General features: G+C 48.7%; 2 protein-coding genes and 1 non-coding gene across 4 annotated transcripts; 1 reads left to right on the forward strand and 2 right to left on the reverse strand.

Moving 5' to 3' along the window:
• Positions 1 to 1,129: 1,129 nt before the first annotated feature.
• Positions 1,130 to 23,340, reverse strand: LOC135914404 (kelch-like protein 10). Of its 2 annotated transcripts, none has more exons than XM_065447242.2 (12): positions 22,866 to 23,340; positions 20,011 to 20,218; positions 19,121 to 19,270; positions 18,295 to 18,497; positions 14,734 to 14,812; positions 13,510 to 13,709; positions 11,973 to 12,141; positions 10,915 to 11,069; positions 9,923 to 10,101; positions 8,434 to 8,553; positions 5,096 to 5,221; positions 1,130 to 1,376 (listed from the first exon to the last, which is right to left on the reverse strand). In XM_065447242.2, the coding sequence occupies exons 1-12, from the start codon at positions 23,132 to 23,134 to the stop codon at positions 1,363 to 1,365; spliced, it is 1,872 nt and encodes a 623-aa protein (XP_065303314.2). In that variant the 5' UTR covers positions 23,135 to 23,340; the 3' UTR covers positions 1,130 to 1,362. The 2 variants fall into 2 exon arrangements, with proteins under 2 accessions (XP_065303314.2, XP_065303315.2); XM_065447243.2 differs by lacking the exon at positions 22,866 to 23,340 and adding an exon at positions 20,356 to 20,440.
• LOC139047330 (piggyBac transposable element-derived protein 2-like) lies at positions 1,677 to 3,860 on the reverse strand. The gene is made up of 2 exons (XM_070521148.1): positions 3,815 to 3,860; positions 1,677 to 3,532 (listed from the first exon to the last, which is right to left on the reverse strand). The coding sequence occupies exons 1-2, from the start codon at positions 3,829 to 3,831 to the stop codon at positions 1,795 to 1,797; spliced, it is 1,755 nt and encodes a 584-aa protein (XP_070377249.1). The 5' UTR covers positions 3,832 to 3,860; the 3' UTR covers positions 1,677 to 1,794.
• Positions 19,734 to 19,806, forward strand: TRNAT-CGU (transfer RNA threonine (anticodon CGU)). Its single transcript has one exon. It is a non-coding gene; the product is annotated as a tRNA-Thr (tRNA).
• Positions 23,341 to 25,229: the final 1,889 nt, after the last annotated feature.

A 25,229-nucleotide genomic window follows, 5' to 3' on the forward strand; every position in this document is an offset into this window, starting at 1 on the left:
GTATAGACGGCAAGACGACAGCTCGATCACTACGCTAAGGTGATTACAATTGTATGACGTCAGTGGTAAGACGATGCTGAAATGACGACGACGTCATATGACGACAATGAGACGACCACGATGGCACGACGGCGATTCGATGACGACGATTTCATTGCGACGGACCCGCTTTTGTTGCTCAGTGGCTATGGTGTTGGGCTGCTGAGCACGAGGTTGCGGGATCGAATCCCGGCCACGGCGGCCGCATTTCGATGGGGGCGAAATGCGAAAACACCCGTGTGCTTAGATTTAGGTGCACGTTAAAGAACTCCAGTTGGTCGAAATTTCCGGAGTCCTCCACTACGGCGTGCCTCATAATCAGAAAGTGGTTTTGGCACGTAAAACCCCATAATTTAATTTTGATTTCATTGCGACGGAATGCCGACCATTGGATTACGACACTGGAGTAACGAGGAAGGTTTGACGACGACAGTGTGGCGACCATGTGGTGCTGTTACCAGCGTGATACATCTTCCATTTCTGTGTTGCTGTCACCTCCCTTCTAAAGAGTATATGCAGGCGTCGTGTCTCTTCCGGTGGCAGTTGCCAGCCTGCTCCTCGCTTTCCCTTTCCTGTTAATTGTGTGTATGCTTTCAAAACTAATAATAATCAATGGTATCATGACGACGCTGCGGTGGTGAACATATCGTTAACGTTTTGGCACACGTTACGTGAGACACATCTGTAGTAAGCCCAGAATAGCACCAGTCACCGGCTGTTGTCTCTACGGAATTTAATTTAGAAACAACGGGGACCAAAGCATCCTCACTAACAAATAATAGCCTCCAAGCGCTTTCTAGCTTTAGTAATCCGGGTTTAGCACGTATGCTCGGTTTAACCCATAGTGTTTCTCAAAACTCTATGGTTTAACCTGTCACCGAGTAAAATGTGCCAACACCGTAGGCTGATCCCTCCCAGAGGCAGCGAACAGTGGCCACTCAGGTCACGCGGCGAGGTCACGTGATTGAGCCCCTACCCGGTTGGGCTACGCGATTGTCCTCGCTTCGCCTTTTGAATACGGTTTACACAAAACGCCGCTCAAGAAAATTCCAGAAGATTTTAAAGAAACGAACGCGCACTTTGACGATCATTATCGACGATTTCTACCGGAATATTTTATTGATTTTATTTTGGATTTCGTTTTATTCTAATATTTTTTATGGCAGCTTCCTTCAGCCGTTCTAACGCCAAGACGAAGTCGCGCTCGCCATTCGCGCATCGGCCTACACGGTGCGCTTTCCTGCTGCGCTTTCCTGAAGGCTTGCGGGTCGTCAGGGGGCCATCGCCGTGCTTCGCGCCGCAACACTCGTGTATTGTGGAGGTCTATACCCAGGAGGCTACATGGAGAGAAATGAGAGAGGGAAAGAAAAGCGCAGAGAAATGGTGTTAATTAGAGGAAAAGAGAAAAAAAAACCGATACAAATAAAGCAGAGTAAGGAAAATGTGCAGACACCATCGATGATGGTAGGTAGCGCTTATCGTTTCATTGCGCCTAGAGAGCAACAGAAAGGTGGATGGGGAATTTTTCATGATGACCTACGTTTTTTTATTGACAATTTTGCTCTAATTATAGTGTTTGAGGAGTTACTTAACCCATATATGCCTGAACTTGGGGAAATTAAGAAAAGTGATTTATTTTCCCGTAATAATTGCTTCTGGTACCTCAGAAAGTGGAATCAACCTTTTATTCAAAAAAAAATTTTTTCGAACTGCGTTTTTGTAGCCGTCCTACATATAGGACACTAGGCACATATACTACTCCTTTGAGTGGTACAATTTGAAACATTTCACATGGACTCCGATGTCGCATTTTTCACAACGTGTTGTGGTCTTCTCATGGCAATGAGCACACCTTGTTTGCTTCTCTTGAGGAATCACTGTGTGGTCAATGCGGTCAAATCGGCTTTGGGCTTCCAGTAAAGATTGCCGGCTTTTTCCACGCAATGGCTTGGTGCCATAACTCTTCATATACGACATCGCTATCATCCTTCGAAATGTGAGGAGCTCTGTTTTGGTCGTTCCAATTCTGTACAACTGGAATGCATTATTCACACATGCATCAACCAGATATGTCAGGAGTGAAGAATACCACTTCTTTCCTCGAATGGCTGTGCGGTACTTTGAAATATTTTGGTCTAGTCTGTCAACTCCTCCCATGTTGCCATTATAGCTCGAAATCAAGAACGGCTGCTCCACCGTGACTTTGGACTTGTTTTCTCTCGAATATCTTTTCACCATTTGTGTTGGCTCGACCCCGTGAGCATTTGAGACGACGGTCACTGTGCTGTTGTCCTTCCAGCGACATACAATAATTTCAGATTCAGCGTCGACTTTGTAATCGTAGAAGCCTCGATTCTTGCTTTTCATTTCTTTCTGTGTCAGGATGGGACAGTTTTCTATTCGGTTATCCCGCACGGTGCCTGTGCACTTGACACCCATTGATGAAAGCATTCTAACAAGTTTGAGACTTGAAAAGAAGTTGTCAAAGAACACATGAAAACAGTAATCAAGCCTTTCTTTCAACCTGGACACCATTTCTGTAACAACAGATCCTCCTAGACCAAGCTTGTTTTTATCATCTACATTGACGCCATACCTCCCTTGGTAGGGCTCAACAGAAAGCAAATAGCCCAATGGGGTGCAAATGCACCACAACTTATAGCAAAATCGGATTGGTTTCCCTTTCATAAACTGCTTGCATCCATGCTTTCCGAAGTACTCGCACATGCTTTCATCAATGCTGAAGCAGTCTAGTAATGGAGCATACAACAGAAACCGTTCATTCAAGAGCCTAAACAGTGGTCGCAGTTTTGTGAATTTGTCTTCTTGTACTAGGTTGTTGTTGTCAGCCACATGTAGGTTGGTGAAAATGGCTTCAAATCGGTCCCGCCTCATAGAGTTCGCGACGAGTTCATTATGAGAATCACGTGAGTTTTCCCACAACATGCGACGCCTTGGAACCGGCACATAGCCACTAAGAAGCAGAATGCCGAGAAAACATCTCATCTCACCTGCGTTCACGTTCAACAACCGATTCTTCTGTTGTGCATAGGTGTTGGTGTTTGCAACAAGCAGGTTGATGACTTCATCATCGAAAAATTTTTCAAATGCCTCTACTGGAGTTAGCGGTGCTCCTTCAGCGGAGTCTGAATCACGCGAGTGGCGAGTTGGGAAACTCGCGTTCAAATCGCGTTTATCCCACTTGACACGTCGTTTCTGTTGCTTAGCTGGTGGCTCCTGGTCGTTCTCGTCCTCACTTGACTCTGAACAAGTGCCCAGAACTTCAGCACGAAGAGTGCTCCCCGGCAGATGGTCCATGCTGGTGCATTCTTCATCACCGCTTTCTTCATCTGTCACTGCCGTCGCGTGATTTTCGGGCGGAAGAATGGCCACCGTAGACGGTACATCTTCCCCAGCGTCAATCTGGTTTAGAATGTCGTTGAGCGTTTGCGGATCTCTTCTGCGGTAAAATGAACTGCAGGGAATCTTCTGACTGCAATTGGAAAAAAAAAGTTTCTGCCATACGTCCATATGTATTTTACTATGCTACTTCAACGCTACGCGCGCGACGCATCGCGCGTTCCAGAGTGACACAACAGCGACCCCCGATCTGCCTAGCGTCCTACATATAGGACACCGCTGTTTGACAGATCGTAAACAAAAAAAATGTTGCCTATACCACATTGACATTGTTTTCACAGCATATTCAATTACTCAGGAATAACTGACAAAAATCTCGAAAACATTAAAAATCATTTCAATTTATATTACTTACATTTTCTTTCTCGGCATGGCGTTCGTCGAAGCTCACGCGGAACGCCGATTTTGAAACTGCAAGCACGTGGCGAGCTGTGCTCCCACGCTAACCAAGACTTGCACGCGAGAAGGCCATAGCCTCAGAAACACCCCCTAGGGGGCGCTAGCTTTTTGACAAAAAAAAAATTTCGAGTTCATTGAAAAATTTCAGTGTCCTACATATAGGACACTAGGCATATATGGGTTAATAACTAAATATGTCATTAGGCCAGATACAATAAAAGGCTGACTTGCTCCAAGCGACGGCAAACAAAATTGCTTTGGTTCTGTACAGCTACGTGGCAATCGCATATATTTAAATTTTTGTACGAGTTACGTGGGACACCATGTATATGTGTGGTCGAGAATTAAAAAAAAGTGCGTGAACCGTGACAGCCTACTTTGTATAACCAAGCTAGAAATAGCAAGAAATGCAGGAAATCTGTTTGACTGAGCTGTGCACACTTGCCAACCTCTGAGATTTTAAATTCGTAAAGCCCGCTTAGCAAAGACAGGGGTCGGGGGAAGGGGGGGAGGGGGCGTGTTAAAAGCTCGCTCTAGGCGCATGCCTTTTCAATGATATATACGCGCTTTTATAAAAGATTATTTAACCCTCGACGCCGCACAAAAGCGACAACAAACCTTGTGCAGCACATAGTGACAAGTAACACTAGTTTTAGATTACACTAGCCTTTTTTCACGCCTGCTTCTAACGCTTTTCCGTATAAACTTGCTCTAATGAAGTGCCTCCTGCGAAATTATTTCACCATGAATCGAAAAACTTCCAACGGAGGCGGGTTGGGGGACCGAAAAAATTGGGGAGAGTTGGTAGGTATGGCTACGTATATGCGGGGATCCCCCGACTATCGTGCACGAAGATTTAATCTGAGTATCCCCAAGCGACGGCAAACAGCATTGCGTTGATTCTATCCAGCTACCTGGCATTTGCATGTGTTTAAATCTTGGGGTATGATAGTTGGGGCACCCTGTATAATCCCTTCCGCACAACACGCTTCCGAGGCGTTCAATTCTGTGACTTCGACGCGTATAGGCCGTCGTGCCACCATCGTGCCGCCATCGTGGCGCGCGTGCCCATCTTCAGCCGCAGTACCACCACATAACTAGACCCTCGGTTACCTGCTTCCTAAAGCTTCCCAATTAAACCTTACATAATTTTGTCAACCCACGTAGCCGTGTCATTTCGTAGACCGCACAATAAAGGTCTATGACGGTGACCATGGGGTAAGTTGAGGACACCTACCAGGGTTGGTGACGTCGTAAACGATGCAGGCGGCGGACGCGCTGCAATTTACGGCGATCTCGGGCGCCGTGTACCACTTCCGGGCGGCGATGTCGTAGCGCTCGACGAGCGGCACAGTCTTGCTCCCTGTTCGAGGAAAAGGAAGCGTAGTGTAGCACTTTTTTTTTTTGACGCAGACACTACTCTTTAGACCTTTATCGTTCATCACTTCTGTCCATTTCATTGTTTGTCACGTGGTTCTTTTTTCACGCGGTCACATGTTTTATCAATTTTTTACGTGAGTGACTATTAGAGATTTTAGTTTTGACGCTGACACTGTACTTAGACGCATTTTTCATGTTTTTTCCGTGTTATTCGTTGGTCATTATTCCCATAGTCGTGCGGGTTTTATCACTGACTGGGCCTTAGGCGTTTGAAGTGTGTTATGTTGTGGATAGATTGGTTGGTAGTGAAGTGTAGACGGTACTTTTTATGTCTGGTTTTTTGTCCCCGTTGGCTTGGAAAAAGACTATACTAGGTCAATTGCCTCCTGTGCTGATCCACGTGTGGTTCTTGTTTGCTCATTCGATAATATGTGCCAGATAACATTCCTGAATGGTCGATAGATTGCTCTTTTTTACTTCTAAAGTTTTGTGCGTGACTCGGCGTGAATAAACAACATAAGGCAGGCTTGTTGCGAAAATAAACTTCGTTGTGAGTGGCGCCGGTCCTGTCGTTTGTGTTCTTCCTGAGTCCTGGTCTTCTGCGCCTTGATTTTACTACTTCAAGCGTAGTGTAACCGAGGTTTGACGCGCAAAAAAAAAAAGGGCCACTTCTACGCACCGTAATTCTTGCCTTTTCCTATTATCTCGGGAACTGCTGCTAACTATAGCGTCCCGTGTCCACTCTTGCGCTCGTCACATCATCTAAACCAGAGACAGCTATCGTGCGCAACACGCAAAATGGGAACATTGGACGAGCTCCGTTATTACGGCAAAATCAGGCAAGAGCAGAAACAGCACCCGGACAGGCGTCTCACAATGCTGGCGTAAAGAGCAACGCTGCCACTGCCTTTGCAAGCGTCGCACATCTATGTTGCTCTGCACACCGCTTCATACATGGCGTGCAACGCTATGGAAGCTACGCAAGAAGCATACGGTCACCAAAATTTATCACTCTGCGCGTTCCGTCTATACTTCGCTGCGAGCCAGGAGGAGTTTGCTCGCGCGAGCATGCATGGTGAGGCTGCCGCGACGGGCTGCAAATAAAAACAAAAACAAAAAGAAAACTGATCTAAAACAACGCGTAATACCAGTCATATGAGTAATGCTTTGTTTGTATTTAAAAGTAAATTCATATTTTTCATTCAGTACAGAGCTTATATTAAGAACATTTTCACAAAAATCGCTCAAAAAGCAACTCTTTCTATCTAAGTGCGAACGCAGCCTCCACAGAGTTGCACCTGATGCATGAAACAGAGTGCGTACAGTGTAAAATAATTTGCACCCTTAAAAGTGAAAAATAGTGTAAATGTGTCTATAACTCGCAACCTTAAGGTGTCCGTTGTATAAATCACACCCTAAGGGTATGAGTTATATACAGATGTACACCTTTCTTTCACTTCTAAAGGTGTAATTTTTTTACGGTGTAGACACAGCCGCTCCATTAAAACGCTCGAGGAGAGATCGACGGAAAACCATCGTGCATTCGTCAGGGTTCAGGCGAAGGAATAGATAGGCTTCGCTTGACGTCTGCTGTGCTTCCGCTCAGACCAGTGTGTGCACCACGGCGCATGCGCAATGCGGAGCAGCAGGAGCGTGTGCGCGTCCAACGCTCATGCCAACACCGGACGGCAGAACGCTGCTCTTTTTTATGTACTTCAGAACCAATCCATGGCGCGGAGCCAGACGCATATAGCGTTTTGCTCGTGTCTCTGGAGATCTTCTGAACCTCCGCGCTGGAAACGAGCATGCGTCCGTCGATACCGTGAAAGCACGGCAACGGGGAGGACCAAATCGTGCCCGGAGTACCTGGAGGGCCGGTAAATTGCCTATCATAATTACGATCTTGGCTTCCTCACCCTGGAAAGCAGCTGCACTCGCGACAGTTGACGTGTAGCGCGCTTCTGCCGCCTTGTCCTGCAGCCGTCTGCGGTTTAGTGACCAGTGGGTTACTAAATTGTGGGTGAATGTGCAGCGGATTGTTTAGGAGTGTAGCGTAAGCGTCAGTTGGAAGAACAGCAGCAGTTGTCACGGTGAAACGATTTTGAACTCGCTCAATCCGTTCTGCACAGGAAACAGGACAGCGTTCCGCCTTCCGCTGATGGCTTGACCTCAGGGCGAGATAAATCGTAGGGCAGACGATTCGGGTCCGACTCTCAAGTTGGCGCAAACGACGCTTGATGTTGCGCCATGCCAACGTCCGTGGTTAACACGCGCATATGAACACGTTGCCTCTATAAGAGAATAGTTAGTGAGGTTGGCTTCTCTGCACAGTAACTCTTAATGCGGAAAAGCCAGCTGTGGCGAGCTAGCAAGACTGCTCTCGACGTGCGTGCTTGGTGGGTGCTATATTCTCTAAAAACTATCGCGTGCTAAATCAACCGTGCTAACTTTATTTTGTGCATTTTCGCCACTTCATCACCGCATGAATGTTGGTGGACCGCGTAGCAATGCGCTGGCTCACAACATTTAACAGCAATTTTTTTTTTACAGCCGAGTTGTGCATGGCTAGCCGATTCGTCCGTCCGTTTACCTGTCGCCTGTACGCCGAAAACTCCTCCGGCGCAACCCCATGCGCATGCGCGAAAAAGAACAGGGAAGGATAGGCGCACCATTGGCTGCGCCAGTAGTGATCTCGTTGCTCTCCGTCGCAGCCGAATGCGTGCGCAGCAGTTTCTCTCCGGCTTCGAAATGGGCAGGACACGCGTCATACGTAGTGCTGAGGAGCAGGCAGCTTTCGATCAGCAACGCCGCGAGCATAAACGGGAACGAGCTCGTCGACGCCGTGCCGATGCTGCAGCCCGGGCACAAGAACAGGCTCACGTAGCCGAGCGCAAGCAGCAACTGCGTACCGAGGATCCGGCAGCCTACCAAGCCGTCGTTTAATGAGCCGTCGGGATTAACCTAGTGATAAACACCGGGGCCGCACATTTCAGCTTCACTGGTTAACCATGTGTACGGAGTGTTTGGGCGGTGATTTTTTCCCGTATATAGAGACTATCATAGGGACTTCTGAAAGCTCACGTGAGCACATCAGCGAATTTATGTAAGCGTCCTCTGGGTTATTGACAAAAAGAAAAAAAAAGGTTGACAACGCCGCGCGCGATTCGAACAGCTAGGCCCATTGGCCGCTCTTACCACTGAAGCCTCCAATTGTGTAGAGACAGCCTTGAAGTACGACGGCGGCGAAGTTGCTCTTGGCGCGGCGCATGCTGGGTAATTCTGAGCAGTGAACTTTCCTCAGGTCGAGCTGCTCCACTGAAAATCGTTAACGAAAAGAATTGAGAGAATTAGAAAGATTGAGCGCACGTAACGAAACCCGATGTAGCGCATAGGGCGAGTTTCTTTGCGCTTTGGAATACACAGAATTAAAAAAAAAGAAAAAACCTCCCGGATCCCACTCACTGCTCCAGTCGGGGAAAGCGAAGCCTTCACGTTCACTCCGCTGGTGCACTATGCCGCCTTATACCCGTGTCACACGGGCACATTTGGAAGGCCTTCCAGTCGACGGCCTTCGAAACGCCAGAACTCTATCGACTCAAAGGAGTTGTCGCGCTGCTACACGGCACTTTTGAAAGGCCGTTGAGTGGTTCCGGCGTTTCTCGCCAAATTGTGTGGCGTTGCGTATCTTTATTTTCGTTTTCACGTCACAAAAAGTTAAACAACATTAAAACCACTTAAAAGCACTATAATTTCTTTGATGTTTGCTTATACATTAAAACAATTGTTTATACATTGCCTTACATGTATGTTTAGTTTTTAAGTTGTTGAGTAGCGAAACTGCGGCAACGTTTGCGTCGCTGCACGTCGCTGTTGTTGAGAGTGTGTGTAGTTCACGCATATCAAGTGGCAAAAATAATTTATTGAATAATTGATAACACTCATATAAAGTATTTTTAGAGCATTTTGGTTTGATTTGTTCTTTCTAACCGTGAGTTGGAGCACACTGTGAACGAGAGGGCATGTTCGCGCTGTTTCCGTTTCCGTTGCTCAAAGGCCATCGAGATTTCGATAGAGTTGTGAGGTGCTCCGTTGACTCGATAGACTATTGACTCGGCGGCCGTCGAAACCGCCCGTGTAGCAGCTCGAACTTGACCTTTGAGTCAACTGACTATCGGTTGGAAGGCCTTCCAAACGCCCGTGTGACACGGGTATTATTCTCGGTGAGCACGCTGCCTCCAGTTTAAAGTCCAACCACAAGGAACAAGCTTCCGATGGATTTTTGCGCCTGCCGGCGTCACGTGACGTCGGACGACGTCAGCCGTCGGCGGCCGGCTTTCATACTTTGCCAGCCACTTTGGGCGTTGGCGCTGTGATCTGGCATAGGAAGACTTAGGCGTTGAATGAGCCTCGCTCCCCAGCACCGCACTGTTCTTGACGATACCGGCCTACGCCTAAAATCGATCGGAAACGTATTGCTCGCGGTTGGGGCTGCATACTTCACTGTGCCCGCACAGCCTCATGACGTCATCGCGTGCACCGACCAATCGGCGCCGCTTCGCGCCCTCCCTGCTCACGGTGACGTAATTGTAGGTGAACCGAGCGATCTGTTCGCGCGTCGTCGTCCGAAGGCTTCGCTATAGTCGCTGTCGCGCACAAAATCGCTCTCGAAGGGTTTGAGCTTTACTTGAGGAAAGTCGCTGGGAACCGTTGTACCCGCCGATGATGTAGAGCATGCCCTTGTGGGCGACTGCCTTGAGGCCACTACGCGGCGAGGACATGGTCGCCACCCGGGTCCAGACGTCGGTCGACGGGTCGTAGCACTCCACGGTGTCCAGAACCTCTCTGCCCGTGTAGCCGCCCACACTGCGCCAGAGAGAGAGTATAATCGTAATCGCCATAACCACTGTTAGGTACGCGGCAGGCATGTAGTACTATTTCCGAGGTCAAAGCGAGCCCTGTCCTGCATGCGTGAGCGCATACGAAGAACGGGGAATACCCACGAAGAAAATGTGACGAGTGAGCCGCGGTGCGCGATACGACTTAAGAACAGTGAAATAAAATAAAAGCGGACCAATCAAAGCAAGACAGGGTACGTTTCAGTTTCAGTGCTTGTTCGGTCTTCTTTCGCGCCACCAATCTTTAGCCGCCCCTTACAAAGTAACCGTGCCAGTCTGCCTACTTCTTGATGATGCAAGCGCTCAAATGAAATGAAAGGAAATTCCCATTCCCCCATGACTGTCGTGGTGCGCTCCATCTCTTCGCTTTCAAGGCCAGTCACTATATCATCATCATTATCATGCTTATAAGGTCACATCGCAAAGATATTCAACCTGCCGGAACCGGAGAGGAAATCCACTTAGCCCAAGTGATAGGGTTCAAAGACGATGCGAGCGGGTGTGAAGAGCAACTGACGGTAGTTGGGAGCAGACCTCAATAAGTCGACTACTCGTATATATTAGCCCGCTCTAGATATATTTGTCGTCACCGGCAATCAGAGAAAATACCAATGGCAATCACCACAGTCGTCATAATCATTGGTCAACCACTCGTCGTTGGAGTCCATGAAGAGTTTCGAGTCGGAAGTCTCAACAGATTCACTGATTCGGTGAATAATGCATGCAAACCTACATTCCTTACAAGCGATTGGGAAATCGATGAATCCGAAAGCGGCCTCACATGTAGATGCGTCCGCATGCCGCCGCGGCGCTGGCGTCGCTTCGGACGTCGTTCATGTCAGCCACCATGAACCACTGATTTTTCTTGACGTCATACCGCTCCACTGTATTGGTGCGCAAGCTGCCGTCGAAACCTCCCATGGCGTAGATGTAGCCCTGCGACATGACGTCCCGTTTAAAGAAATGCTGCAGCTTGACAAAAACGCCTGCAGGCCTTTCCTCTACTCTCTCTCTCTCTCTCTCTCTCTCGATAAAAACGAATAATGGTGTCACTAAAGTAGTTGCATCAAAGCTGTAAAGCTGTAGTTGACGCTGACGTAACCAGCGCAAGAGTGGACACGGGACAATAGTAAGGCAACAAGGACAAGCGCTGACTTCCAACTATCGTTGGCGCTTGTCCTTGTCGCCTTACTGTTGTCCCGTGTCCACTCTTGCGCTGGTTACATCAGCATGGAATACCAACTAGCCCGGTCTGACACCTTGTAGTTGATGACAGGCACCGTACTCTTTTCCACTATTATTCACGGATAGACAATATACCAGGCGTTTCTTTTTACGCCCAACTCTTATCTAGGCTCCTGCTGTTCTCGCTGATAAGCTCCGTTATGAGAACATTAGCAACAAAAATATTTTCAGCTATCGTATAATTATTAAACTGTGTAGTTTAATTGAATTAAATCGAATCCGAGGAGTGTCGAAGGGATGTCTGCTTAGCAGAAATCCCAAGACCAGCACCCCATTCAAGATGTGCGACCTTAACATGGGTTAGCAATAGTATATGTTTCGAGACGACATTGCCTAGAACGCAGAGGCAATATTTAGCAGATTTCTGCGATCGTGAAAGTGGCGCTACTCTGCATTTCAGCTAAGCATGCGTACGCTACATCACTACTCCATCCACAAACGTCGCCTATCACTAAAAGACTCTTAACAACCGCCCCCTCCCCCTCCTGATATATACGGAGAGTCTAAAGCTACGGTTCACCAAAGCTCTCTAAGGTTAGTGTTTTGCAGCGCTGGTAAAGTGGCTGCTTGTTGTAGACCATAGTATACACTTGCCTGGAGAGCGGCGACGCTGACGTAGCAGCGCGACATATTCATGTTCGCCTTGTCGCTCCATTTGGCCAGAGCGACGTCGAAGCAGACGACCGAGTGGTAGCAGACGCGGCCGTTGAAGCCGCCCACGAAGTAGATGCACTGGTCGATCACTGCTACGCCGTGGTACGCCCTGCATGCGGTAGACGTCGTCGCAGAGCCGCGAGCACCTTTTAAATGCGATCATTTCTTTGCGTACCTCGCCCGATCAACTTTCTAAATCTGGCTATCTTGCGTCGAAGCTTCATAAAGTTATCCACGCTGTAGGTTCTGCACCTAGGTAGTCAAACTCCAATGGCATAATGTGACGGATACTTTAAACGCGGCGATATGTGCAGCGGCATTTCTTTTCGCACACTGTAAATTATTTTCCACCCTTAAAAATGAATAAAGGTGCAAACGGTATACCACTCGCACCCTTTTTAATTTGCACTATTAGCAGTGAATAAGGGCGCAAATTATTTTCTTTATTATTTATTTTACTTTACGCCACTGGAAACAAAGCTGGATCAACGAAAAAGAAAATCTCCCAAGGCTGCGATGCTGGGTCCCCGCTAATGTTCATTACTGCTTCACAATCTTACTTAACAATCTTAATGAAATGGTTTCAGCAGGACCGCTCAGATGTAGCATCACAGATAACATACTTTTTTCTTTCGTGATGGAAAATCAAATCTAATACCAGATGGAAAGACCGAACGTGTAATCTTGCATAGACTTGACAAACCACCGCTGTTGCCCCTGACATCTCGGTGCGCGCACTTGTGATTTCCCCGCACTTTTTGCGTGGCTAGACATATGACGCACAAGAGGCTTCAGACAAGGTGATACGAACTAGCGCAAACACTATGGTTTGGTACAGCAGACGTTGAGCGCTCGTCAAAGCCGTTTGTCATACAACACCAAGCCGCTTGCACTTATTCCCCATTATTTGGACGAATGACTTTATTTCCCATAAAAAGAATTCCATGGGGGGTTCTGGGTATAACATGTTGCGCGCAGGCAACTTGACCAACCGTAAAACCCATCAAAGGCACCAAAATGACGGCGGGCGCCCACATGTGGGTACACAAGTGGGTAGGCGTCAATTTACAAAAATGTATGCATACGAACGAGAAGTAATACATTTTATTAAATTGAAAAACAAGTCATCAGTGTGCACAAGGAAATACTAAATTTGTACGCGAGCATTCCAGATTAGCTAAAGCATCTTATACTAAAAACCAAAAAGAAGAAAAAAGCCATAACATTGCGCTATATTCAGTAGAGCACAAACTAAAAAAAAAAGTCAAATACAAACATTGACAGGAACTAGCATCTACGTGCTATTTATGAGTGTAGATGTCTTTGCCAGTGGCGATTCTTGCTAGCACGTTCCTTCGCCCTGCCAACTATGCCGGCTCCCTCATTGCCACAACCTGAAGACATTTTCGCCGACAGAACTATACCTGCGACAATACCTGCGACAATAAGCATGCGAGAATGAGCTGACACGCTATACCTGGGCATGGTGCACTGGTTGCCCATCAAGCGCCACTTGGCGGTGTTGCAGTTGTACGTGAGCATGTCGTTGGTGGCGCCCCCTGCCCAGCCGCCGAAAAGGAACAAAATGTCCTTGGGCACGCGAGGCGTGAGCCACAGTTTTGGGGACAGGTCTATGCCGGCAACTTCGCCAACCGCCATGGACCGCTGGGACAGCGTCTGCATGGAAAAACGTTTTTTTTTTATTTAAGGCAGAAATTTGGGATAGTTGGTAACGAGCGTAGTAAGGCGCGATTACTAGCGTAACGAGACCAGGGACTAAGGTCCGTGTTCTTTCCTTAGTGCCCCGTCTTGCCGCGCCAGTAATCGCGTCTTATAAACGAAACGTTTTAAGCAGGTACTCGGTTAATAAGCAGGCCGTGCGGATCTGGAGGAAAGAAGACGTGGGCTAAAGCAATGTTATAGAGTTACAACTTGTCCGAGTACGAATTACTCTTCGCGGAAATGCCGTGTTACCGGATCCGTATAGACGTACGCAGCAGCGTTGGCGGCGCCATCGTGTGGAGGAGGGTTTAAACCAGTGACTTAAGACACGGAGTGACCTTAGAACGACAGAAAGCTGAGCTAGTTGGTAAGGATTCATTATGCAAAAAAGAAGTGAGGCGTGCAGACAGGACACAAGAGTAGAGAAGTGGACAAGAGTAGAGAAGTAGTCGGCGTTCGTGTTGTCCATTTCTCTACTTTTATGTCCTGTCTGCACGCCTCCCTTCTTTTTTTTTTGCATAACGGAGTGACCGCTGGATTCGACCGCACATAATGGTAGATGTAGTATCTATATGCTGGAACACGTCATTAATTTCTGGGGACCGAACTAACAGACACACAAATACGTACGTCGAGATCAACGCGTCACCAACCGCGACGCCAAAACAATTTTATACAGCGATTTTTCCTGTAACCGTGTAGATTAGTGGCTATGGCACTGCGACGCTGAGCTCCAGGTCCCGGGTTCGAACTCCACTGTGGTGACCGCAGGTGGGGACGGAACGCAAGGATGCTCGGTTACCGGTGCATCGGGTGCAGGTTGAAGAATTCCAGGTGGCCAAAAACTAACCCGGAATCCCTCACTACTGCCCTTATCATAATGATAATGTGGTTTTGAAACAGAGTTTTTTTTACAGCAAATGTGTTGATCAGCAATAAAGCAAGCCAGTATCCGCTGTTCAGGTAATCAGCAGCTGACCTGGTAAATTGCATTCAGCACCTCCAAGCTGTCTTCGTCGCCCTGGACTTGTGGGTGATTGATGACTTTCTCGAAGTCCCTGCAACGAGGCGTGGAAAGAAAAGGGGCCGTGACGCGTGCGAAGCGAAACAGCGGGTGACCCGGCCTCTGGTGTCCCCACGTGACACGATACTGCAATCACAACTTCCGATACGATCCTAATACCTTGCACCTAAAGACGGAGCACGTAACGCATCCAAATATGTCGCTTGCGATTCGAGAACTGGTCCAGGAAGTGCAATTGAAGGGACTTGTTATAAAAGTAGTCTTGATTGTCGGGGCCTTCCTGCAGTAACGTATGCAAGGTCCCTTCAATAGATATATTTCTAGAAGAGAATGAAACCTATAGTGACAGCTATAGAAGCATGTTTTACAATAAAGCGGGTTCATTTTCTCCTGCTGGCTTGCACAAGCACTCTTCCTAAATCTCGGCAGTTAAATACCATTGCAGATTCTTGAAATTTCCACGAAACAACACCTAAAAGGCGCACAAAAGAAGGTAGGGGCGGAGGGAGGGGGGCATCAGGCACGCATATATTTATTAAACCTCGCCCTCAACGCAAGCTTTTTCAGGGTAACATACGTACTTTGTTTCCACGGATTTACGTTTACATGCAGCACAAAAGCAGCAAAATACTTGGCATAGCAAACACTGACAAGCAAAACGTCGCAGCTACATTACTACCGTCGATTTCGATCGCCTGCTTCAGGAACTTGTCTATATTTATCATAGCTCGAAGCAAGTACTGCACTTTTGTCCTTTCAGCAACAAAAGACTTCCAACGGAAGGTTCTGAGGCAGACTAGAGAAACTTTGCCGCGACCGGCATTTTTTGCAAAACTTGGCGCAATATTTGTCAAATCTTAGGTCCAGCCTAAATTTGTAAATATTATGAAAAAAAAACGTCACGCAGAAATTCATCTGGTAGTCTAAGTATGCAAGCACTGTATCACTTGTTCATCTACATGCAGCCCGTTGTCATTATCGATGTTATCAAACTTGCTACGAGAGCTGTAAACGACAGCTCTGCGGCGACAGGAACTGCTGCGGACGGCGGCGCAAGGTGAACTGATGACTCAAGCAAACAACTGCAGGTGGCAGCGCCAGGTGCGCTGACGACGTTCCGATCACTTTAAGCTGGTATCGCTCTTGAGCGCCTTATCCACCCGCGTCGAACCACTATGCGCAGCGCGGACCACATTCTGAACAAGATCCGCGATGCAGACAGCGTGTGCCGACTGCTGATAGCTTCGTATGCTGTGTTCTCGCCGATTCGCGTTCTAGAGGGACGCGCGGACACACATCTTGAAAGCGATCTGTGAAAGTGGCCGGGTGCCACGTGTGCTGAGAGATTGTGAGCGCTGATCTCGCCGCGTCGTTCGTGTGGAAGCGACAGGCACTACCAAGGTAAAGCCTCTCGCTGCTGCGGGCTCTATAGCTATATTGTACGCGGGATTCCCAAGAAGGTATGCGCTTTTCGCTTCACTTAGCTGAGTGTTTGAAGCCTGCTTTACCTCCACCGCGGTTTGGCCCGGTATTGCGCTATCTCCGGGATCGACCCATATATTTTTCTTACGTGATGGACGATTTTCTCCTTGGGTAAGCGTAGAAATGCTTACGAATTTAAAATTTGGCTGAGTTGGCAAGTATATATATCTTCAAATAATGTGAAAGATGATCTTCGCTTTTGGGGTCGCTTAAAGACAGTAGCTTTCGATGCTGTTTGTGCTTAGACGCGTTTGCATGAGTTCGACTATAGAGCATTGTATTTATTATTATATCACAGTAGTGCGCTACCTGAAGGTGCAGAGCTTCAAATGCTGCGCGATGGCTGCGGAGCCGAGCGTCTCTAGGACACAGTGCGCCCACTATGCTCGATGCCCACGAGAGCATTGCGTTTTAGACCGCTTAGGCGCCCGTTTCTGTGGCGAGGGTCAGCGTCGTAGTACCTCGTAACCGAGCGGACGGGCACAGCGAAGGATGAAAGAGCGAACGCAGAGAGCAGCGGGAAATGAAAGACGGTGATGTATCGAAAAGCGCGCGAGCAGTAAAGCGGAGTGGGAGGGTATGGCGAAAGCGCGAGAAGGAAAGCGTATAGTGCCGAGCATGACGAGCTCTGCGGCGACGACGGCCACGAGATGGCGTCAGAATAGCGCGCGACGTATGTTCACCGATGACGCCATCGATAACGTACATGGAAACAAAGCACTGTATGAGCGGAGGTCTGTGTGCGGCGGCTACTGTGAATCGCGCCCACGCGTCACTCACGCGCTGCCTCTCGCGATCTCCCGGTTAGCGAGGCAGTCGCGCCACACTTTTGTTTTGTTTTTTTTTTGTTTCCTTTACAAGAAACTTCGCTCCGTTTGTAACGTGCTGCACGAGATAGATTGTCCACGTCATCCAATGTGTCGGGAAATGAAAACACGTATACAGCTGCGCTTAAATTTCGCATTAGGGATTATCGTAATTGTCGGTGAATGTTTTTTCCCATGTTGCTCCGCCCATGATCGCGCTATCGGATTGCGCTGTACCGGCGTTATCAGGCACGACGTTCGGCGCACTTTGGTCGTGATGTCGCAAGTGAATCCGGTCAATGGTAATCGCGTCTTATAATCGGTTGACTTCCATTAGACACAAACGGCGGCGAGGATTTCAATATGTTGAAGGAAAAAGCAAGTGTTCTTCTGAGTGAAAGTGTTATCATAGCCTTCAGAATGTTTCACGGCGCCTCCCTATGCAGGGGTAATCCCCGTTCAGGTGACTGCGCTTCGGCGGTAAGATGGCACGATCCGCTGTGTGTCGCGTTTCATTGTGCGTCATTGTGCGTCATTGTGCGTTTCATTGTGCACGTCTTCCAGACTGACCTTCATTGTTGACACGCCCTTCTTGCCGCAATCTGCATTTCATTCCTCTCGTTCCCGCAACAAGCGTCAACTCGAACCCCCTTTCCGGTTTCGTCGTTACCCTCGTCGGTGCAAACGAATGGTTAAAAGTAAATGCATCCCTATATACTACCCTCGGTGACGGTGTAAGAGTTCAGTATATAGAAGATCCACCCGCAAAGGCGGGCTGTGCCTCAGTTTAAATATATATTCAGCCTCGTCTGTGACGTCATGAAATTGATCGAGGCCCCGTGCACGACGACGATGTCGTCGCAACGTGCATCCTTCGCTTTTTTTAATGCTTAGATACAGAGTTGCCAAAATGCTTCCGGTTAAGCCATCCGGAACAACTAAAGTTAATATAGTCTAAATATATAGAACTCTCCAGCTGCATCCAGTCTTGCTGTATAATTAGAAAGTTTAAGAAGTAGATTTTACTGCTAAGCACAACAAGAAATCTGCATACATGAGCTCGACGCGTGGGCCACGTTCCTTATATCTGAACACATAAAGAACATGCTGCTATAGTGTACTATGCGACTGAGTACGTGTTTTCTCTGGGGGTCACGAACACAGTGCTGCCACAGCGCGGATGAAAGGATCTATAGACGCGTGGATGACGTTGACAAGGCACGCTCACGTGACGGAACCACGTGCGAAGCGCACAAGCGGCAGCAACTTGGCGAGGTAGCTCTTTCTTTTGTCCATGTCGGCGGAGATCCACTTCAGGATGGCGTTGAACGTGTACACCACCTCGCTGGTACTGTAGAGGCGGTCGTCTTCCAGGATGGTACGCAGCTCCTCTGGTGTCAGAGCCTGGAACTGGGCGCTGCTCTTCCACACCTGCGCAACGAACAGACCACCTCCAATTCTCACACAGAAAGACGCCGGAATATTTCCGGCTCCGCCCTTTGATATCATCACCAATAACCGCAACATTAGGAGTATAGGAGAGTCGTTCTTTTGTTTGGGGCGGGGGGGGGGGTTACGTGCTAAGACCACGATGTAGTTATGAGGCACGCCGTAGTGAGGAACACCCGAACTTTGAACGACCTGGTGTTCTTTAACGTGCGCCTACATCTAAGTACACGGTTGTCTTTCGCATTTCGCCCCATCGAAATTCGGCCGCCGTGGCCGGAATTCGATCCCGCGACCTCGTGCTTAGCAGCCAAAGACTATATTCACTAAGCAACCACGGCGGGTTAGGAGAGTTTCGTAGAGAAGTTGCTACAGGGAGCTAGCATTCTGGTCGTTGAGCAACCTTAGATACGATGTGCAGTACGTGAATATTTCTCTTTGTGTGTTTAAGGATTCCAGACGTTCTTATGGCTTGAATTTTTTAAACAACCATTTTTTTTTCTTTTATAAAGCGTGGAGGCAAAAAGTTTCTGCGCGCATACGAAATGCGAATGGTCGCGTTTATATTGCGGTATTTCGTTGAAGATGATCCATTTAAACGTTCGTACCTCGTCGAAATTGCGAAGCAGATGCCGAAAAGCTTCCTCGGCGAGGTTTTCGTATCCGCAGCGGGAGGCCAGCTTGTAAGTGTCCAAGCAGCTCTCCGGTTCGAGATTCTGCCTGAGGGTGTCCAGGCAGTGATTCTTAATCCGGAGTATCTGCGTCGTAAAGTGTGAAGACGCCGTTGAGCTTCGCATGACTGCATACCGATAAACGTGCTCTTCGTTTGTGTACTTTCTAATTGAATCGATTGATTTTCAGAGGTTTAGCGCCCCGAAGCAATACTGCGGCTATTTGAGGCGGCGTAGTTGAGGGCTTCGGATGTTCTTTAACGTGCAGCCAGGTCTACGCAAGTGGTCGCGGGCTTGGCTCCCAGCCGCCGCATCAGGGCTTCCTAGCAGCCGACAGCTAACGCCCTCGAGGGATATTAAAGATTGGCAGTTGCATCCGAAGGCGAAGCATTGAAAGCGATATTGAGAGAGAGAGAGAGAGAGAGAGAGAGAGAGAGAGAGAGAGAGAGAGAGAGACAGAGCCTCTAGTGCGGAGGCGCTGGCTAACACTCCCAGGGTTAGTTCTAGCAGTAAAACATAAATATCTCATGAAGTGGATGGGGAAAACGGCGCCGCGGTAGCTCAGCTGGTAAGAGCACCGCACGCGTAATGCGAAGGCGTGGGTTCGTATCCCACCTGCGGCCAGTTGTTTTCTTTTCATTCACTTTCATTTGCATCAATTTATAATTTCTTTAGTACAATTAGTAAGTACAAGTAATCCCCCCTTTGTTGTCTTTGGTGTCTTTGTTGGCTCTTTACGAAATGGTTAATAAAAATCGGGCCCCTCAGTTCCATTTCTTTTCGTAATTTAATTTAATAACACGAAGTCTCCGCTGCCCACGACTGACCTTCAGCTTCTCGGCGAGCTCGAGCACCTTGGCGACATTGTGCAGGCCGATGCTCTGGTGCAGCGGAACGCGGTAGGCGAAGTCGACGAGCACCTTGATCATGTCGCTGTCCAGGTCTTCCACTGCCACCCGGATGGGCGGGGCCCACTCCTGGTCGGGACTCATGCCTTCCTTGGCGACAGTGAAGAGCTCGCAGCAGCCAGAATACCTGCACATGAACGCAGCGACAGCATGGTGCTTCAGCATTGCGTAACGACGATTAACAAAGCGCAGTCCTTGCAGCTCCTTTTTCTTTCCTGCAGAAGTGGTTTATGGCTAAACATGCGTGTCATTCATTTTACGTACCTTCCTCAATATGGATGGATTGTACGCTGCGAGCACGACGGGAACTTGTTCTTTTTTGCGCGCGCCACGTGACTTCGGCTCGCCCTCGTCTTGCATTTCGTCGTCGTCGTCGTCGAGATAACAGTTATCTGCCATCAAAACGTGAGAGCGTTTTTCGGCTAAATTTGAAAAAGTCGAAAAAAAAAAACGCTGGATCCTTTGGAGGGGAATGACCCAGTACAAAATCTGCTATTGGCTTAGGAGAGGATTGCAGATTTGGAAGTTTGTGTAAGAAGCAAAACCAGCTACATTAATGCGTCTGCGAATTTGCTTTGATTCACGCCGTACGGGTATCGCGCTACAAATTAAGGGAAGATTTTCGCTTCAGAAGAATTTTTAGCTGGGCGATTTGGCATTGTATTCTTCCGGCAAGCAGAGCGAAAAAGTGATTTATGACGTAGATTGCAACACTGTGCCCGTGTTCCTTGACTTCGTATCAAATCTTTTATTCTGAGCTGTCCACCTGGAGATCTCTACGTTGGTCTCTGCGAAAGGGAGGACGCTGAAGAAAATGATATAGCGCAAGAAGACAAGTACAAGGAGACGTCTGCTAGACATGCGCCAGACCAACCTAGGAAATGTTTTGCAACCAATGTCTCAGCCTCTAGCCATATGCTTCCGTGCGTTTGCGTGAACTCGATTCTATCGAGTCGACTGGCGTGGCCGTTCCACGTCAAAGTGAGTTGGGAGAGCGAGAAAGGGCCTGCGAGAGTACAAAGTGAGGCCACACGCTAGCTTAATTTGTTTACAAACAATCGACGCGAAAGAGTTGGTTCAAAAGTTGGGCTGGTCCAGACCGACGCGAACAAGTTTACACGCATTTTGTTAAGCGGATCCAGCGAGTTATATTCCATTCCCAAATCACTAGAACAGACCGTTTTCCGCACCGAACAACAACAACTTTCGGTCCGACATGTCGATTTGCTATAGACTGCAAAGTGGCTACATGGCTGGAATCGGCGGCTCCTTTCTCACGATCAGCTTGCAGGCGAGTTGATTCAACCATTCGACTGATCGTTCCCGTGCGCTAAGTTTAGTACGAAGCAAAAAAAAAAAAATTGTTGCAGAAGCCGTCGAAGAACGATTCTCGAAGTAAGCGACTAGCCATATGCGGACCGCAGAAACCAAAGGCGAATGGACACACTAGCAATAGTTCAGATGCGTTCTCCCTATGTTTACACGTTTATACATACATATATATATATATATATATATATATATGTGGGGGGGGGGTGGAACAAATTATGGTGGACACGGGGGGGGGGGGGGCAGAACAGTGTGACGGCAACTAGCGGTGTGACCACAATGGAGGCGATGCCGCGTCAACGAGAGCAGCACGACCGAGGCGGCACGACGACGGTACGACGACGGTACGACGACAACGTGACGACGACTACATGGCGGCGACTGCACAACGCGTGCGATTTCGTCTCCGCTCGTTGGCTCCGCGGAGAGCCAGATACTCGTCCGGCCGTCCGCTGTACGATCATGAGCATTCGACACAGCGAAGGAGTCAGTCTACGCTAAGCTGCGGGGAACCGGCAATACGAAACGGCGCATCTGGACGAGAGAGGCGCACTGCGGATTTCGGCGACGAACGAACTCCGCAAGCATCAACTCGGGCGGCGGAGAAACGCGGCAGAGCGTCACCACTGACCACAACCATCTCATAAGCCACAAATCACTCGCGTGACAGTACGTGTGCGTCGGCCCTATTGCACCGGTGGAGCAATTCTGACCGCAGACTACAAAGAAAACAGGCGAAAGAGCCAAAGAAAGTCGTTCACTTTAAAGCTACTTTCTGAACCGACCTTTTCCTTATACGTGTATATGCACATTAACTCGACAAAGTATAGGATCGAGTGGGGTTAGGCTGATATTGGGTCGCCGGGTTAACGTATCCTGTCGAGGCGAGACGGTGTTGGATAATATCTAATGACCTGAATGAACCCTTTGGAAAAGACCAGGCAATTGAGTACACGAGCAGGGATGGTGATCGCTCACTGGATTACCTGTTGGAAAATACGCGGCGGCGCGTCGTTATCTCCCAAACTAATACCCCAGTTTCGCACGGCCCGCTTCAACGCAGCACGGTCCAGCACAGAAACTTGAAAGTCGTAGCGGTTCAGCTTGAACACGTTTGCGTCGCATTCATGAATGAAAAGCTTGAGCTCTCCGACCCACTAAAACCGGCTTCGTTACTTCGTCTAAACGCGACAGTTGCTGAGCCGCGGGAACGTCTAGACGGACCCGCCGGCCCACTCGACCCACACATCTCGGGTCCACGTGTAAAACGACGCCGACGACTCTTGACTACTGTGCACCGACTTCAACAAGGTGCGGCCCCACCCGAAAAAAACTCTACTCGCACAAGCGCTACAGCTGTGAAAGTCCGCAGAACATCAGCAAGCACGGCGTTATAAGCGCGACAATCCGACAAGCACAAAAAGGCAAGCGGGAACGAGACTCACTTGGCAGCCATCACGAACCGATGCGCCCAGATCTCCGAGCCGTCGGTAGCCCGGAACACGACGTCACAGAACTGACGCTTCTTCCTCTGGTCTCGCAGTCCCGGCATGGCCCTGGCCGCTGCGGCCGGCACGAAGTCACGCCGCTGGCCGTAGCCTTTGAAGAGCAGCGCAGCCTCCGACCTCACGGTGACCATGTCGCCATCTCCTGTCCTGTCGGCAACGTCATCGACGTCCATGGGCTTCTCCATGACCTCGATGGCAGAGCACATCTTTGGCTATAGCCTCGAAAGCGCGGTGGTCAGGACAAGAGGACCAAGCGAGCGAGCTGGTCACCGGCAAGAGCCGCCCGGTCGGTCACCCACCGCCACACCGCCGTCGCCCCCAGACAGGAGCGCACCGGTCTCACCGAGCGGACTAAGCCATACGCCTTGGCTTGATGGTTCAAACGGCCCGCTACCTGCTATTTGCACGCGCTGCGTGCCACGTATGGTTCTCGACTTCCTCGTCTTCGTCCTTCGTTGTTGTTGCTGATATTTTTGCGAAAGCATTATATGTGGCTCATGAGGCGTAAAGTCCGGTGTAGTTGTCGGTGTTCGCGTGACCAGCGGTGGTGTGAAAGGTCATCGAACCCTCGACCTCTGGTTCGAGTCAAAACCACGACCTTTGGTATTAAGGCGAAGTTAATTATGGTAGTTAATTAAAATATTGCTAATTATAAGGCACTCGAACCTATGACTTTGGGGGTTAATTAAGGTAAAGGTAATTAAATCACGGTTGATTAAGCCATTCGAACCCACGACCTTTGCTGGGAGTCCAACCCTCAACCTTTGGGGGGAGTTGAGCCCGCGACCTTGCGTTGTGGCATAATGTCTAAGCATCGCGCGGTGGCTGCAACGCCTTCGCATTCATCCACGTATAGGGATAACTAAGTGCCCATTGAATTTAGGGTTCTGTTGGCTAAGTGATTTTCTGAACAACTGTCTTGGGGCTGTGGCCGTTGAAGATTCGTATCATCAAGCCCGAGACTCTAAAAAAAAAGATCGTAGCCCGTGCTCTACAGGAACAACGGTGACCGTTGCGTGACTGGAGTTCGTAGAGGCTATGTTGAAGTTATTGCGGGCGATGCCGGACTGCGCACTTTTACAGCGAGACTGTTAAAGGAAGTCGCGCGACGGTTTTTTGTGCGTCGGCGTGGTGGATGTCAAATGTAACTGCAAGGCAACCTGTGTCAGAGTCCCGACTTCGCTTACAGAAACTAATTGTTCAATGGTTCTAAAGTAAATGTTACGTTGCGTACATCTCATTCGAATGACAACCTATATGCGCGTTTTTTTTTTCGACCAGTAAATTTTTTCTTTCTCAGATCACCTTATACCGGATCAGCGTTAATACTATAATACCATGCAGCTGCCGCGGTGAACGCTGGCATCGTGTTGCTGTAACTAAGGCAGTTTCCTTGGCTATAACGCAGCACTTGCGGGAGCCGCGACAAAGAACAGCCAGCCACTACATGCAGCACGCGAGCGGATTCGAGTGACGCCGTGAGCCAAGCAAACGTGCACCTTTAGTCCCGTATTGAGAGATGCGCCTTAACTTGAAGCTCATGCTTGACCTATAGATGAAACCTGCAGCGTGAACATGCCCGAGATACTCGTTGCGTTTCCATCGGCGCGTTCATGTCAGACGTTACCAATACAAGCACGAGTTTCACTTTAAGGGGGCATTTCTGAACACACAGGTTAGTATACTTCCGAAGGGCTCGATGACGCAGCTTCGTTTTCTTTTATTATCAATTCTTAGGTTGGCGCATCACTATGTAGAATTTTTTTTTTTAATTACACTGCTTCCTTTGCGTTTCGCTAAACCCGTCCAATTATACAATAACTTATAAACGTTGCCGCTGTTGTCGGTGGGAATCTTACAGTGCGCTTTGGCGGTTTCAAACATGGGTCCCTATCTTTTCTTCCTTCTTTTCCTCCTCTTCAAACATGTGCCACCGTCTCCTTCCCCTAAAAGAGCACGCGGAACTGCAGTAGAACATTTGCTTCACGGTGTTTTTTTGCCCCTCAAGTTATAGCTTCTGTTGATAACTTTCACACTATATGGCACATACGCACAATCGTGGAGATGTCACCGGCGTCACTGTTGTCGTCGCCCCTGTGTCTGTTTCCGTAGGTTTGCCAGTATGAACGCATGGGCTAAATAAATTAAAAAAATAAAAGTGTGCGAGGGAGCGAATCTTACATGCGCTTTGCAGTGACAAGGAGGACATTGTCGGTCCACGTCAATGTCCCCCGAGCCAATGTCAAAGTTGCCTGAGTCGTCCCTGCACACGACTTCAGGGACCACTCAGAGCGCAAGCAG

The sequence above is a fragment of the Dermacentor albipictus genome, chromosome 7 (assembly GCF_038994185.2).
Source record: "Dermacentor albipictus isolate Rhodes 1998 colony chromosome 7, USDA_Dalb.pri_finalv2, whole genome shotgun sequence".
NCBI lineage: Eukaryota > Metazoa > Arthropoda > Arachnida > Ixodida > Ixodidae > Dermacentor > Dermacentor albipictus.

Bases quoted from the DNA above. Each gene is read 5' to 3' on its own strand.
- LOC135914404 (XM_065447242.2), bottom strand. From the start codon at position 23,134: ATGTGCTCTGCCATCGAGGTCATGGAGAAGCCCATGGACGTCGATGAC. The intron at 18,498-19,120 runs GTACGAACGTTT...TTCGTTGCGCAG, and splicing joins TGCTTCGCAATTTCGACGAG to GTGTGGAAGAGCAGCGCCCA. The intron at 11,070-11,972 runs GCAAGTGTATAC...GTCATGTCGCAG, and splicing joins TCAGCGTCGCCGCTCTCCAG to GGCTACATCTACGCCATGGG.